General features: G+C 38.1%; 1 protein-coding gene and 1 non-coding gene across 2 annotated transcripts; one reads left to right on the forward strand and one right to left on the reverse strand.

Moving 5' to 3' along the window:
• Positions 1-414: 414 nt before the first annotated feature.
• On the reverse strand, positions 415-521 carry LOC127089030 (small nucleolar RNA R71). Its single transcript, XR_007790810.1, has one exon. It is a non-coding gene; the product is annotated as a small nucleolar RNA R71 (small nucleolar RNA).
• Positions 522-13,936: 13,415 nt separating this feature from the next.
• On the forward strand, positions 13,937-14,386 carry LOC127079164 (uncharacterized). Its single transcript, XM_051019586.1, has 2 exons — positions 13,937-13,954; positions 14,015-14,386. Exons 1-2 carry the CDS (start codon positions 13,937-13,939, stop codon positions 14,384-14,386), a joined length of 390 nt encoding a protein of 129 aa, XP_050875543.1.
• The last annotated feature ends 2,171 nt before the right edge of the window (positions 14,387-16,557 follow it).

The following is a 16,557-nucleotide window of genomic DNA, read 5'->3' on the forward strand; positions in this document are numbered from 1 at the left end:
GATCTCAAAAATCTTCTTCCTTCGTCGATACCCGAGATGGCAGAACCAGCTCGTGCTCTTCGAGATTACGCCGCTCCATCGTAAGATGAGCCGCATTCGAGTATTGCTCCACCCGCAATCGAAGCAAACAACTTTGAACTTAAACCTTCGCTGTTACAAGCAGTGCAACAGAATCAATTCTCTGGAAATTCTACCGAGGATCCAAACCTTCATTTATTCGTATTTGTCTAATACGCTGATACTGTTAAAGCTAATGGTGTCACTTCAGAGGCAATTCGACTTCGTCTCTTTCCTTTCTCGTTAAGGGATAAAGCTAGAAGATGGCTTCAGTCCCTTCCTTTCAACTCAGTCACCATATGGAATGAGTTGAAGAAAGTCTTTCTTGCCCGATATTTTCCTCCAAGCAAAACAGCTATGTTGAGAGCCCAGATAAATGGATTTAAACAGAAAGATAACGAGTCTCTTTTCGAAGCCTGGGAAAGATACAAAGACATGATGAGACTTTGTCCACACCATGGTTTAGAGGACTGGTTAGTAATTCATACCTTCTATAATGGTCTCTTATACAACACAAGATTAACGATAGACGCCGCCGCAGGTGGTGCGCTTATGGATAAACCTTACGCTGATACTTATCAACTTATCGAGAGCATGGCCCAAAATCATTATCAATGGGGAAGCGACCGAACAATGGTAGAAAAACCTCAAACGAAAAGTGGCATGTACGAGATAAGTAGCCTTGATCATGTTAATGCAAAAGTGGATGCTCTTGCCCAGAAAATTGAAAGTTTAAATGTATCACCTCCAGCCATCGTGGTTGCCGTAACTCAAAATTGCGAAGTCTGTGGAATCCAAGGTCACACTCCTACAGATTGTCAACTCCTAACAGGAATCCAAGCAGAGCAAGTGAATTATGCTCAAGGAAATCCTTACTCGCATACCTATAACTCAAACTGGAAGAACCATCCTAATTTTTCATATAAGAGTAATAATGCTTTATACGCACCAGGACAGGCTCCCAATCAAGCCCCAGCTATACCTCCTGGATATCAAAAGCCGACCCCATCTACGCCTAACAATAACGTTCCTAGGAAATCCAACTTGGAAATCATGATGGAGAATTTCATAGCTTCTCAACAGCAAACCAATAAAGATTTCTTAAACCAGAATGTACACACTAACGAACAAATTAAACAACTAGCAAGTAAAGTAGATGCCCTGGCTACCCATAACAAAATGCTGGAAACACAAATCTCACAAGTAGCTCAACAACAAGCGCCTACTGCTGCCCCAACTGGTACATTTCCTGGACAACCCCAACCTAACCCGAAAAGCCACGCTCATGCAATTATATTGAGAAGTGGAACAGAGGTAGAAGGACCATCTGATCCAAGAATTGAAAACCAAAACTCTAAAAAGTCAACTGAGGAAGAAAATAAACCTAAGGAAAAGGAATAGAGTAATAAGGAACCCGTAGAAAAGAAAGAACCTTATGTACCTCCACCGCCCTATAAACCACCTATCCCTTATCCTTAGAGGCTTATTAAAACCAAAGACGCGGGCCAATTTAAAAAATTTGTTGACCTCCTAAAACAACTAAACGTCACCATTCCTTTTACAGAAGCTATTACACAGATGCCCTCATATGCTAAGTTCTTAAAAGAAATTCTTTCTAATAAAAGGAAACTTGAAGATAGCGAAACCGTTAAACTCACTGCTGAATGTAGCGCTATAATCCAGAATATGCCTCCTAAACTTAAAGATCCTGGTAGTTTCTCTATACCCTGTCACATAGGAAAATTTGTCATAGACAAAGCTCTATGCGATTTAGGAGCCGGTATCAGTGTTATGCCCTTGTCCATATGCAAGAAACTGGAAATGGGAGAATTAAGACCAACTAAAATGTCTGTGCAATTAGCAGATCGTTCCGTTAGATATCCCGTAGGAATTCTTGAAAACGTTCCCGTGCACATAGGTCAATTCTACATCCCAACCGATTTTATAATTATGGACATAAGAGAGGATGAAGTTACACCCATTATACTGGGAAGACCCTTCTTAGCAACCGCCGGTTCTATCATAGACGTAAAACGAGGACGACTCACTTTCGAAGTAGGAGAAGAGAAAATTGAGTTCATTCTTTCCAAATTTTTGAAAGCACCTGCAATAGATGACACATGTTACTTCATGGATATCATCGACAAGTGCATAAAAGAAACAAAATTAGAAAATGACAAATTGTCTGACTATCGCGCAGAAGACAGACTAAACCAATGTTTAGCAATAACACCGGATACTACGCAATGCCTTAAGAAACAAACCCTCGACCTGAAAATACTTCCCAAAAATCTGAGATATGAATTCCTAGACTCAGAACTTGAACGACCAGTGATAGTTAATGCAGACCTAGGAAAACTCGAAACCGAAAAACTCCTACATATCTTAAGAAAATATCCAACCGCACTAGGATACAACATCACCGATCTTAAAGGGATAAGTCCTTCTATTTGTATGCATCGCATCATGCTAGAAGAAGACTGTAAAACTTCTAGGGAACATCAGAGGAGATTAAACCCGATCCTGAGTGAGGTAGTGAAGAAGGAGGTAACGAAGTTATTAGAGGCAGGTATCATATATCCTATATCCGATAGCAAATGGGTTAGTCCTGTACACGTAGTACCAAAGAAAGGAGGTATAACAGTTATCGAAAATGAGAAAGGAGAAACTATAATCAAACGAATCGAATCGGGATGGAGAATGTGCATTGACTATAGGAAACTAAACAAAGCAACCCGAAAATATCATTTTCCTTTACCATTCATAGACCAGATGTTAGAACGATTAGCAAAGCATTCTCATTTCTGCTATCTGGACGGTTACTCAGGCTTCTTTCAAATACCAATTCATCCTGATGACCAAGAAAAGACAACGTTCACATGTCCTTTCGGTACCTTCGCTTATCGACGAATGCCGTTTGGCTTGTGCAATGCTCCTGCAACCTTCCAAAGGTGCATGATGGCAATATTCGCCGATTTTCTCGAAAACATCATGGAAGTCTTTATGGATGACTTTTCCGTATGCGGGCAAAGTTTCGAAGAATGTCTTGAAAACCTAGAAAGAGTTCTAGAACGATGTGTAAAAGTAAACCTAGTACTTAATTGGGAAAAATGTCACTTTATGGTACAAGAAGGAATTGTTTTAGGACACATCATATCAAATAGAGGAATTGAAGTAGACAAAGCCAAAATAGAAGTAATCGAAAACCTTCAACCTCCGAAAACTGTGAGAGAAGTACGAAGCTTCTTAGGACATGCTGGTTTTTACCGACGATTCATTAAAGATTTCTCTAAAATAACTAAACCTTTAACCGGACTATTAATGAAAGATGCTGGATTCATCTTCGACAACAAATGCTTATAAGCATTTCAAACGCTTAAACAAGCATTGATCTCCGCGCCCATAATGCAGACCCCGGATTGGAATGAACCATTTGAAATAATGTGTGACGCAAGTGACTACGCCGTAGGTGCTGTTTTAGGACAACGAAAGGATAAAAAACTTTACGTCATATATTATGCGAGTAGAACTCTAGATGAAGCGCAAATGAATTACGCCACGACCGAGAAAGAACTTTTAGCAGTAGTATTTGCACTAGATAAATTTCGTTCCTACTTGGTCGGAGCTAAAATAATCGTTTACACTGACCACGCTGCCATTAAGTACCTCTTAACAAAAAAGGATGCTAAACCTAGACTCCTAAGGTGGATCTTGTTGTTACAAGAATTTGATTTGGAAATCAAAGATAAAAAAGGAACTGAAAACGTAGTAGCAGATCACCTTTCTAGACTTGAAAATCTGGAACCGGAAAGAACATCAATCAATGATGACTTCTCGTACGATAAACTTATAGCTAATTTGGAAGAAAATAGAGCTGATAAACAGGTAGAGACCACCTTGGCTGTATGCGTTACACCATGGTACGCCGACTTTTTCAATTATTTAGTCGCCGGAATAGTTCCACTTAATTTATCCTACCAGCAAAAGAAACGATTCTTCCATGACATGAAACATTATTACTGGGACGACCCTTTACTTTTCAAAAGAGGCCCCGATGGTATTTTCCGTCGGTGTATACCTGAAGAAGAGATAGAAAGTATAATCCAACATTGTCATTCCGCTCCTTATGGTGGACACGCAAGTACATTCAAGACCTGCTCTAAAATCCTACAAGCCGGTCTTTATTGGCCAAACATATGGAAGGATGTGCATGTTGCTGTCAAGAAATGTGATAGATGTCAACACACAGGAAACATATCTAGACGTGACGAGATGGCACAAAAGGGCATTTTGGAAGTAGAGATTTTCGATGTATGGGGAATAGATTTCATGGGACCTTTTCCACCTTCTTTCGGTAACAAGTACATACTCGTAGCGGTTGACTACGTATCAAAATGGATTGAAGCTATAGCTTCTCCAACAAACGACACACGAGTAGTAACTACACTCTTTAAGAATATAATCTTTCCAAGATTTGGTGTCCCAAGAATAGTATTCAGTGATGGTGGATCGCATTTCATATCTAGGATACTCGAAAAATTATTGTTTAAGTATGGCGTAAAACATCGAGTAGCGACACCTTACCATCCTCAAACTAGTGGACAAGTGGAAGTGTCTAACAGAGAAATTAAACAGATATTGGAAAAAACAGTCGCCACCTTAAGGAAAGACTGGTCATCAAAATTACCCGAATCTTTATGGGCATATCGAACCGCTTACAAAACTCCCATAGGAACAACCCCATTTAAGCTTATTTATGGTAAATCTTGCCACCTCCCAGTAGAGTTAGAACATAAGGCCTATTGGGCTATTAAAAATTTAAATTTAAACTATAAGGCCGCCGGTGAAAAGCGAATCCTTGATATAAACGAATTAGAAGAACTTAGACAAGACGCATACGAAAATGCCAGAATCTACAAGGAAAGAACGAAAAAATGGCATGATAAACGTATATCAAGAAAAACTTTCAAACAAGGCGATGTAGTCCTTTTGTTCAACTCTAGGCTTAAGTTATTCCCAGGAAAACTACGCTCTAGATGGTCAGGCCCTTTCCAAGTTACTAATGTTTTCCCTGGTGGAGCTGTGGAAATTAAAGGAAAATCTATGGAAGCATTTATCATAAACGGGCAACGTCTGAAACATTATCACTATGATGAAAACAATGAAGACTCGCAAGTCCTGCACTTAGACGTATTGTCTCCTAAATCTATAGATTAACATTTACTAGTTTTATGTCGAGCTTGCGACATTAAACAAAGCGCTTCGTGGGAGACAACCCACAACTTTCTATTTTATTTTCTATTTCTATTTTATTTTTTCTTGGATTATTCTTTTTGATTTTATTTAGTATTCATTCTTCATTTATTTTATTTTATAAAAATTTTCTTCTTTTCTTCTTTCGGCATCTGGCCAAATCCTGACTAAATTCTTGTTTTTCTTTTCTTTAGTTAACACTAACCTGATGAGACAAATTGATCGTATGGGTATCAAATTCAGAGGGAAAGCTCAGAGACAAAAATTCGAAGAACTAGCAGAGAGAGAGATGCACCCAAGTTTCTATGCTGATGATTGGGCAACTGCCCTTGGATTAAGAGAGAGTGTCATGTATCTGGTGAGTCAAATAGGGTGGGAAACCACTCCTATTTGAAGACAATTTGTCACTTACCGGAGACTAACTCTAGAATTCCTTAGCTCCCTGATCTATCTACCAAACCATGGAAAAGGAATAAGCCGAGGTTTCATTCAGTTCAGGATGTTCAATATGGAGTATCAATTTAACATTCAAGACTTTACTAACCTTTTAGGGTTCCCTACCTCTTTTGATACATTCACCATGAGCCAAGAAGACCTTTTTGAATATAGAGATCTTGAACATTTTTGGGGAAGTTTGACGGGTAATGACGACCCTGAGGAACATCAGTTTCTTTCTGGAAACATACATAACCCATCATTTCGTTATTTCCACAAGATCCTAGCACACACTCTTTTTGGGAAGAAATCAAACATCACCACAGTATCACGTGATGAGCTCTTCATAATATTTTGTGCTTCCCAGAACCGTCCAGTGAATGGTGCCACCTATATGTTGGCGAGTTTCGACCGCCTTATTCAAGCTGACAGTGCACCGATCCTAATAGGAGGACTTATAACCATGATTGTTAATGCTATTGGATTGCGCCAACCCATGCTTGACTTGAACCCTTTCTGCGGCATTGAGTCTATGAATATACCTTTCCTCTTCAACACTATGTTTATAGGAAACCTTGGACCTGAAGAGTTTGAACTAATAATTAATAACCAAGCTTTCTACCTATTCACCATGCCTAGTCCGATGACTAGTGTCCATAACCGAAACAATTGGCTCTACAACCTAAATGGAATACCTTCCCCTGTTAGATCTATTGAATCCATCCAAGACTATGAGATTTGTGACGACCAGATTCCTTATGCTGAGTCTGATCCACAGACACCTACAGGTTACCATGATGTTGCCTCTCCACCTCATCCTATCCCGACCGCAGAATCGGCAATACCTGATCTTAGACATCATATGCCCGGAACTGATTACAACACCACCATTCAAGCCTTGATGTCAGAACAAGATGCCATCAGAAATATGGGACATGAATTTCTGGGATACATGAGTAGTATGACAAATCAATTTCATGAGTTACTACACTGTGTCAATTCCTTTGCCCCTCCGGCCAGAGATCCTGCAAGTGGCTAGAAGTTTTTAGTTAATTAATTTTAGTTTTAGGGAATCTATCGTTTCGTTTAACATTATTTTAATCTTAGTATTTGTTTTTCCATGTTTTCTTTTATCTTCAAATGTTACATTATGTTTATTTTATGAAGTTATTGCATTATTGGTTTATTCTATTTTATTTTGATTTATGCAATATCTACAATTACCAGTAATGATATCCACTATATGCTACTACTTGCATAGTCTATTAGAGAAAAATATATTTATGCACTATGATGTGTAGTAGAATAGCATACATGGTATTTCTAAAATATAATAATAGCAAAATATAATAAACATAAACAAAAACAAAATAAAAACAATAAAATAATAATAACAAATTATGAAGCACCCACGTAAGTGACCGTTGCAAGCTGACTGGTGTGACGAGCGTCACACAATCCATCACGGTCATCACGCAAGTGCATGTGACGCCCGTAACACCTTCCGTCACGAGCGTGACAGCTTCAGAATAGGTGAACGTTGGTGACCGTTGGGGACACGACCGTTACCCCCCACCTTTTTATTTTCCCCATTCATTCACCTCTTTACTCCATCCCACTCACATTCCTCCACATTTATTTTTCTCTCACCCACTCCTCTTCCAACAAACAAAAACTTTTCCTATAAATACCTACACTCCATTTCTCCCTAAACCACATCATTCCAACAAATCACTCTATACAAATACATTTGCAACCTCTTTCCTTCTTTCAACCCACCTATCAATATGGCGGAAAACCAACAGTTCGGAAATATTATCTTCCGATTCGAAGATGATAATTATCAACGGGAGCAGTTCGATCGGTTTCAACAACGAGGTGTCGTCTCCACCAGGTATCTTGATTTAAATTGTTTACAAGAATTAGGCTTACTTCAAGGTGTGCAACGGATGCTTCAGCTTGCTGATTTAACCTTTCTTTGCACACACAATCAACCTACCTATCCATCACTCACCTTAGAATTTTTAAGTTCCTATTCATACACCACTCCAACCGGTGAAGACGAGTACTTAACCGGTACCGCAAATTTCCGCATGTTCAACACCGAGTACTCACTATCCCAAGATCAGCTGAGTGCCATGCTACACTTCCCTGTAGAAGGGCAAGTCCACCCAAGAATCCCTCCGAACTCACAGTGGCACATAAACGCCTTCGACCTCTTTAGAAAAATATCCGGTGTGGAAACAAACAACTGGGATGTACTACTTGCTTCACACATACATAACCCAACCATCCAATATTTTATCCGCATCCTGCAAAACACCATTTTTGGTCGACCCAACAACAACAAAGTCAACGTGAAGGCATTATTCTTCCTCCACTGCGTCTTTGAAATGGATACAAAGGTAAACGCCGCTTCTTTCTTACTTCACCATATTCGTACCCTTTGTGCTAGAGGCCGCCAACCTTTTGTGATTGGAGGATTGATAACCTCCATAGCACTTGGTCTGAATCTAGGGGACCGACTTCAAAATTTACAACCTCTACCACCCCTATCTATGGATATAAGCTATTGTCGCTCCAGCCGCTTAATCAAAAATAGGGTAGGCGGAAGGTATTATCTTATGGTGAATAACCAAGAAGTCCCAAGCGTTGTTTTGCCCAACATGGCCCTCACAGATGTCACAAACCCAGACCGATTCATCTACGATCTGAATGCTCCCGAACCTACCGAGCCTACACAAGCAAACCCGCCCCCTGAAGAGTTTGAGGAAATGGAGCAAGGTGATCACGGTCCTGAACAACAGTCAGCCCCGCTTAACCCTTCCGATAATGCAACTGGTCCATCCTCCCGACGTCGTCGAAGAAGAAGGCCAGCAACTAATGATGACATCATGGATGCTATTGATGATGTGCAGGCGCAAAATCTTGAAGTGATGCAACTAATGCGCCAGATGCAACATCAACAGGAAGCGAGGAATGCAATAACCGACCAGCGGTTCACTGACTTGCTCAACAGGTTTGATGACTTGGAAGTACATCAACGCTCATCGGGTCCGAGAACAAGAGGACGCAGGCAGATTTGAGCATATTTATTTAATTTTCCTTTCTTTTCGCTTTTCTTTAAAACATTGGGGACAATGTTTCATTTAAGTGTGGGGGGGGGGGGGGAACTTTGTTTCAGTTATGATTACTTCTCTTTCAGCATTCCTCTTTCAAGTATGTATTTCCCTTTTTATTGTTATTTCCCTTTCAATCAATTTTAAAAAAAAAAAATTATATAATATATATTTACTTTAAGTTGAGTCCCTAGTGTGAAATTTTTTTATTATCTATTCCCCTCAAATTTTCTTGAGCCATCACAAAAATTCAACACACTCAATAAGTATAAAGGTTGCTTATTTTATCAAACTTGAGTAAAATTAAGACAAAAATTATTACCGCCCCAACGCTCTAAAAACCTCAACATGTTAGATCAGAAAAGTACCTATTATACCAATCCCTTGAACTTTTAGTTTTATAGTAACCCCGAGTAGTTTATACGAGAAGTCGGCACCATCCTAATAGCAAACTACGTGGAGAGCCGTTGAATATAAGTGAATGATTCCCAAGACAATATATTAGAAGAAAAAAAAATCAGGAAATGCACTAATTAAGTTAGGTGATCCTTACCCGATCATTTAATCCAAAGGTTGCGGACCCTACAAAAACATTGTATGAACGATCCATTGTGAGTTGGTTCAGCAGTTTCTGGTGCTGAACTTGGTAGGGCGGACTACGGTCCGATCCCCCGCAATTTGCAATGGACTAGATAACGAAGTTATCCAACTTATGTACCAGAACTTCCAGCTAAAAAGGGAATCAGAATCGCTAACCGGTTACTCCACTATGTGCGCGAAAAGATAAAGGGCTTAATGTGATTTCGCTAGAATGAAAACGAGTGAAATAAGAGTAAAAGAACTAGGATAGCTATAATGGCGTGACTCGAACTGGTTTGCATAAGGTGGGGTTATCTGAAGTTGTAACGGTAGTTGTTGATGTTAAGATTAAGCTCAAGTTATTTTTTTAAACGAGATTTACTTGCAACCTACTACAAATTGATGTGTGTTTGTAAATTTCATCTGGCTAGTATTTTAAACCGATCTCTACATTGAATCTTGCTTGAGGATAAGCAAAAGTCTAAGTATGGGGGAGTTTGATAACATGAAATAATATCACATTTTTGGACTCGATTTAATTAAATTATATTATTATTTGTTTCGATTTATTTCATATCATTCGATATTACTTGGTATTTTCCTTCTATTTATTTCAGGTAACATTATTTGAAGCATACATGAAAAATAAAGAAAAAGAGGTGCAAAAAGAGGATAAAAAGCAATCCACTAAAGCCCAGCCCACAACTACAAGGAGAGGCGTTGTGATGCTGTGACGAGCGTCATGCCCCTCTGCTAAGTGTTACGAGCGTAACACATGGTGTGACGGGCGTCATACCCCATTCCTATATTTTTGGCTTTGACGCGTAACAGAAGCACGTTCACCTTTCTCTTCGCTTGACCAGTTGACGCGTGACAAAACCTACTGAAGGACTTTCGAAGAAACGGTCACTTGATGGATGGATATAAATAGGACGAATTATGGAACCCTGGGGCGCTCTCAATTTTTTCCAGTTTTCGGCACCGTGCATTATTTTTACTATTTTTTAATTTTCCAGCACTCTACTTTCCTAGCAATTTTATTTCCTTTTCTTTTCCAGTCAATTTTCAAAGCATTCAATTAATTTTCTCACAATAGTTTCTACACCGGAAACTATTGTGTAACTTTTACTGGATCTAACCTTACGTTAGATCATAGTACTTTATTCCTTCGCCTTTATTTTACTGTCTGATCGAAGATTATGAAGAACAAATCCAACCGGTTTGTGGTGGAGTGTTCAAGCATCGAAGCTAGGAACAATCAAGATTTCTATTAATTTTACAGGTTCATCAATTTATTGTTTTAATTTATATATGCTCTGTACTACTGTTTATCTATACTGTCTGTCTGATATGGCTGTATTTAAGTATAATTATTGTTTAGGCTTGTTTAGCATGTCCGGCTAAATAAACTTAGATATCGGTATGTAAAGTAAGCGGAATGAAGGAATCAAAACTAAGTTGGTTTAAATTTATTTAAAAATATAATCACTCTTTTTATGGTCCCAATTTACAGAGTTAATACCAAAGTCTTTGTACAAGAGTAAAAAGCATAAAGAAGTTAAAATCAATAGAACGACGGTTTGAGCTTTTAACTGGACAATGTAAATTGGACACTAACTTTAAATCAGGGCGAAAGCAATTTTTAGAGTTAATTAAATTCTAATCATTTTCAAAAAGTATTTTTAAAGGTTAAATGTGAGGACGAGAGTTAAGCATCTAAGTTAATCATATAATCTAAGTCAATAGAGCGAGAGTTTGAGACAAGGGTGTTTAAATGGTTAGCATTTTCTTAAAAAGAGTTTCTATAGATTCTATTGTTTTCAAAAAGTGGTTTTAGACTTAACTAAATAGTGAGAGCGTACATTAATATAAAGTCATAGTTTGATTCAACAGAGCGAGAGTTTGAGAAAAGACTTTTAATCAATAGTGTCTGCTGAAAAGATTTATTTTAAAACTAAGAAACCAACGAAGATTTGATTCCCTAATTACGACGAACTACATACCGATATCCGCGTTATTTGATATTTAATCTAGATCTTATTTTAGTTTTACTTTCCCCCCTAATCATCAAAGGATCATCCGCCTTAGCTTTACGAAGTAACCCTAGAAAAACGGTATATCGATTCATTAAGTCCCTGTGGGATCGATATCTTTTATTACTACGCGATTAGACTGTGCACTTGTAGTTAATACCCCAATAGAATCATAAAGTCGCGATCACGCACCATCACGCACGCGATAGTGCCATAAAAGTTGTATCGCGCGCGCGATGCAAAATATCATGCGCGCGATGGTCCTTTTTCTGGGCTTTTTCTGATGCAACTGATTCACAATGAGCTATTTTAAGGGGAAATTATGCACTTTGGTAAGGGTTACAAATTTTGGAGAGCAAGACACGATTTTTACAGCATCATGGGTGATTTTTAGGGCATTGGAAGCCATTGGGGTTATAGTGATAAGATCATTCATATAAGGCATCAAGCATAAACAATAGAGAAATAGGGGATTCTAAACACAACTTGGCCGCTTTCATAATTCTGTTTAAGCACTTATTTACTTTTCACATTGCACACATTTTGTGTTATTAAAAGGCAGTCCCTGTGGATTGGATCTTTTTATTACTGCAACACTACCGGTACACTTGTCGATAAGTCATCAAGTTTTTGGCGCCGTTATCGAGGATTGTTGATATTTCAACAAGGCGACGTTTGTGTAGCATTTTATTTTTTATTTTTTTTAGTCTCTTTGATTTTTGTTTTATTTTAATCATAGTGCTATTGAGATATTTCTTGTTTGTGTATATGCAACTCAGAATCGGTGTTGACATCATTTGATCTAGAAATTGAAAGAACCGCATGTGCTATCAGGATAGCACTCAAGGAAGCAAATATAACTCAAAGGATCTAAATTGAAGATCAACCTCTAATTTCTTCAGACTCTGAAGAAGAAATCACCATGGCAACTATACCATCCTAAACTATGTGTAATTATTGTAAAAGAACCGATGAAAACAGGTTTCGAGAGGGTTTCTACCGGCAGACCCTGCTAACTTTGATATTAATAATTTTATGCTTTCAAGCTTACATGATAATCTGTTCGACGAGAACGCGATTAGAGACCCGGGGGAGAATCTTGCACGCTTCTACGAAATAGCTTCAATGTGTAAACCAACATATGTCACTAGAGACCAGGTTAAGTTGAGATTATTTGGGTTCTCACTAATTGGAAGGGCTAAGGATTGGTTACTTTGCCTTCCAAATGAAACAATTTGAACTTGGAAGAAATTGGAGGATAAATTCCTAATAAGATTCTTCACCACTACTCAGTTTACCGAGCAAAGAGCAGAGATTGTAAATTTCGAGCAGCGGAAACTGAGTCGCTTTATGACTCATGGGAAAGATTCAAACTTTTGCTGCACAGATGCTCGAATCATAATATGAATAATATGGATTAGATGCAAAATTTCATTAAAGGTCTCAAGTGTCAAACTCGTATGTTGTTGGATGCTTCCATGGGAAACATTATCCGATCAATGACTGAACCACAAGTAAAAGAAATAATATGTGTATGAATGAGTACTACTCAAAAAGCGAAAGGTCGGTAAAAATCAAAATTATGGCCAAGCCCAAAGGTATGTTAGTTGTTGATACCCATACTTCACTTTTATCTAAGATTGAATTGTTAAATAAAAAGCTAGTTGAGAGTAGCTTAGATAAAGCTAACGTGAGACAGATACAAGCATTTAGGTGTGAGTTTTATGAAGGAGAACATGCAAACGGAAGGTGCTCCTTGGAAGGATCATGTGAAGAAGTCCAATTTGCTAATTTTCAGAAGAACAACCCTTATTCCAACACCTACAATCCAAGTTTGAAAGATCAACCAAATTTCCATTAGTGCAATAATCAAAATTCAAATGATAATAAAGGTATGCAACAAAGCCAACAAGCTTAGTTTCAAAGGAAACCTTCACATTTGGAAGAGACCTTGCAAAATTTCATTATAGTCACTCGGAGTAGCTTTGATCAGGTAAATAAGAACCATGAAATAATGAGTAAAAACCATGATGCGTCGATCTAAATTTGGAGATGCAGATTGGTCAGTGATCTAGACAAATTGCTACTTTGCCAAGCTCGAGTGAAGGATTTATAGGTAACACTGTAGATAATCCTAAGAATGAATCATGAAAGGTTGTGGAAATAGGTTTTAGGGTGATTACCGAAAAGGGTGAAGTTAAAATAGTTAAAGAGGATGTGATTGAGAGAGTAGAAAATGTGATTGAAAAAGAGGAGAGTAACAATCAAGGTGACCTAGAGTAAAGACGATTCACCTTTGATAAACTTATAGATAAAAACTCTCCTTGGAAGAGAACAAAGAAGCAGATCTTGAATCATCTAAATCTCGAATTACCATATTACATCTAACCACCATATCCCATAATTAAAAAGAAACTAGTTCAAGACGATGGGGCATGGATGTTTGCAAAGTTCATTGAAATGCTAGCTACCATTCAGGTAAGTTTTTCGTTCCATGAAATTTTAGAACTAATTCCTAAGTTTTATAAATTTATGAAGGCATTACTAAAGCGGACAAAAGAGAAAGTGGTCAAGGAACAGGTAAACAAGACTGAGAAGGTTGACATGGTGATGCCTCAAACATTGCCACTCAAGCTAAAAGACCCAGTTAAGTTAACTATTTCTTGTAATATTGGTAGAGTGAAGATCCCACATGATCTATGTGATTTAGGATCTAGTATAAATGTCATGCCGCTAAAAAAGGTCAAAGAATTCAAAGTGGGTGAGATCACACCGAGTAACATGACTCCCACTTTAGCTGATTCATCTGTTACTCAACCACTTGGTATCTTACGAGACATGTTAGTACATGTCAATGGATTAGTGTTTCCTATAGATTTTGTAGTGCTTGATACAAAAGGAGATTCATGAGGGTTTGTTATTCTCAGACGACCATTCTTGGAAACTGGGAAAGCAAAGATAGATATACAAACTAGTGAACTTATCTTGAAGTTCAACAAAGAAAAAATGGTTTTTAAGGTGTATAACTGGACACTGTATGTGGGGACTCGGATACTTGCTACCATCTGGAGGAAAAAGGTAGCAAGGTGGACAAAGGAAAAGGTAGAAGGGAAATGATCGGCGTGAGGGTATCCCTTATGCCTGACGTGCCTTAGGCATGGACCATCAAGCTAATGACGGAAAAGAAGTGCTTGATAGGAGGCAACCCATCGGTAAGAATTTATTTTTATTTATCGTTGAATTTTAATTTTTTTAAACATGTCAAATGGTGTGTTATTTTGTTTGAAGAGAAAGCGGGAAAAGGAGAAAAGAAAGAAAAAGAAAAGGAGAAAAGGATAGATGGAAAAAAGCATCAGACCCTGGATTTACCACGCAGCCTATCATGTGCATGATATGACTTCATCATGTGCGTGATATAGGAATCACGCGTGCGATAGATACGTTGGGGAAAATCTGTGGACTGTTGCTATCATGCGTGATGAGGTTATGACGAACGCAATATGAACGTTAGAAAGAGACATTGAAGGTAACCATTGCTATCACGTGTGCGATAGAGGTATAATTTGCATGATGAGCAACGACTAGTTAGCCTATAAATAGTGATTTTTAAATCACTTTTTCTCATAATTCTTGCCCTACTCCTCTGCTTTCTATTCATTCATTTGAGCCAAAGTTATGCGTAATTGTTTTCTTCTTTTTCTCTGTGTGGTATTGTTTTTGTATTGTCGTAGGTATCATGGCTTCCAAGAGAGGACGTGTGTCAAAAGGCTCATCATCAAGGACTTCCCTAACGCCTAATGCTCCTACCTTCCCAAATGTCAAATTTCTCTCTGAGGCTCATCCGGAAAAATATTTTAAGCTGGTGGATTACCATATTGTGAGGGAAACGACATTTGATTTGAATGATTTGCAAGGTTTTGGAGAAGTCAAAGAGGTTTTGCAACAAAGGCAATGGGTAAGTTTCAATAATCTGATTCATGAAACAAATAAGAGAATCAGCCTAGAATTTTACGCGAATGCAACATTTGGCAAGGTAAACTCATACATGTCATATATGCGAGGTAAGTATATTGACTATTCTCCTTCTATAATATATTCTTTTTTTTAATTTGCAATCTCCTCATATGTGTTCTATCATGAATTATAGACAAAAGAACAAGGTCATAAACGAGGACATGGCTCAGGTAATGTTAGATACTTTTTGTAGGCCAAAGGCGGCGTGGGTGATATATCGTGGTTTAACACTACGTCTCAAAACCTTCGAATTCTGCCAAATTTCGAGGGCGTGGGCCTATTTTTTGTTCAAACTTTAGAGGCCGCATCCAATCAATCACAATTCATTATGAAGCGGTGTTTAGGTCTGTTAGCTCTTTTGAGGGGGGAAGTTATTAACTTAGGGCTGTTAATTGCTGAAAATATCAAATATATGGCTAACAATGCACAAAAAGCTTGTGGGAATTTTTATGTTATAAATGAATTATGTAGGAGAGTAAGTATGACAGTTTACCCTGACGGTGAGTTAATCAGTCCGAAAGCACCGCTCAACGCTTCCGCCATTAGAAGGTTGCAAAACATGCATCACGGAGAAGCTGCCCAAAGTAATCAATAAAATCAACTAGGAAATGATGAAGGATTCGGACAACCACAAGCACAATAAAAACAATAGTAAATTCAAGGTCAATAAATGCCAAAGTTTCAAAGTAGAATGGAAGCTCACGCAATGGGGGTTACAAAGTGGATAACAGAAGTTTCACCTACTTTATATGTTGAACCTCCGAGATTCGCCCTTGTGTTTAGAGACTTCTATAATCAACAAGAAGACCATATTCCGACTCAGAGCTTAAGATCCAAGTTTGCATCAGTTGAAAAAATGGATAATTACTTCACCAACCAAGATCAAGAGCAAGCAAGGAGGAGAGACCATATGCGCGCGAAATGGACGAGGCAGAACAATGGCTTCAATAGCACAATGAATGATGTGCATGATCTTTTCCACAATAATGACATGTGAAAAGACATGTAATTTATTTTAATTTTTTTTAGAAGATTTTATTTTTATTTTCAAATTTAACCTAGATAAG

The sequence above is a fragment of the Lathyrus oleraceus genome, chromosome 5, assembly GCF_024323335.1.
Source record: "Lathyrus oleraceus cultivar Zhongwan6 chromosome 5, CAAS_Psat_ZW6_1.0, whole genome shotgun sequence".
Lineage (NCBI taxonomy): Eukaryota > Viridiplantae > Streptophyta > Magnoliopsida > Fabales > Fabaceae > Lathyrus > Lathyrus oleraceus.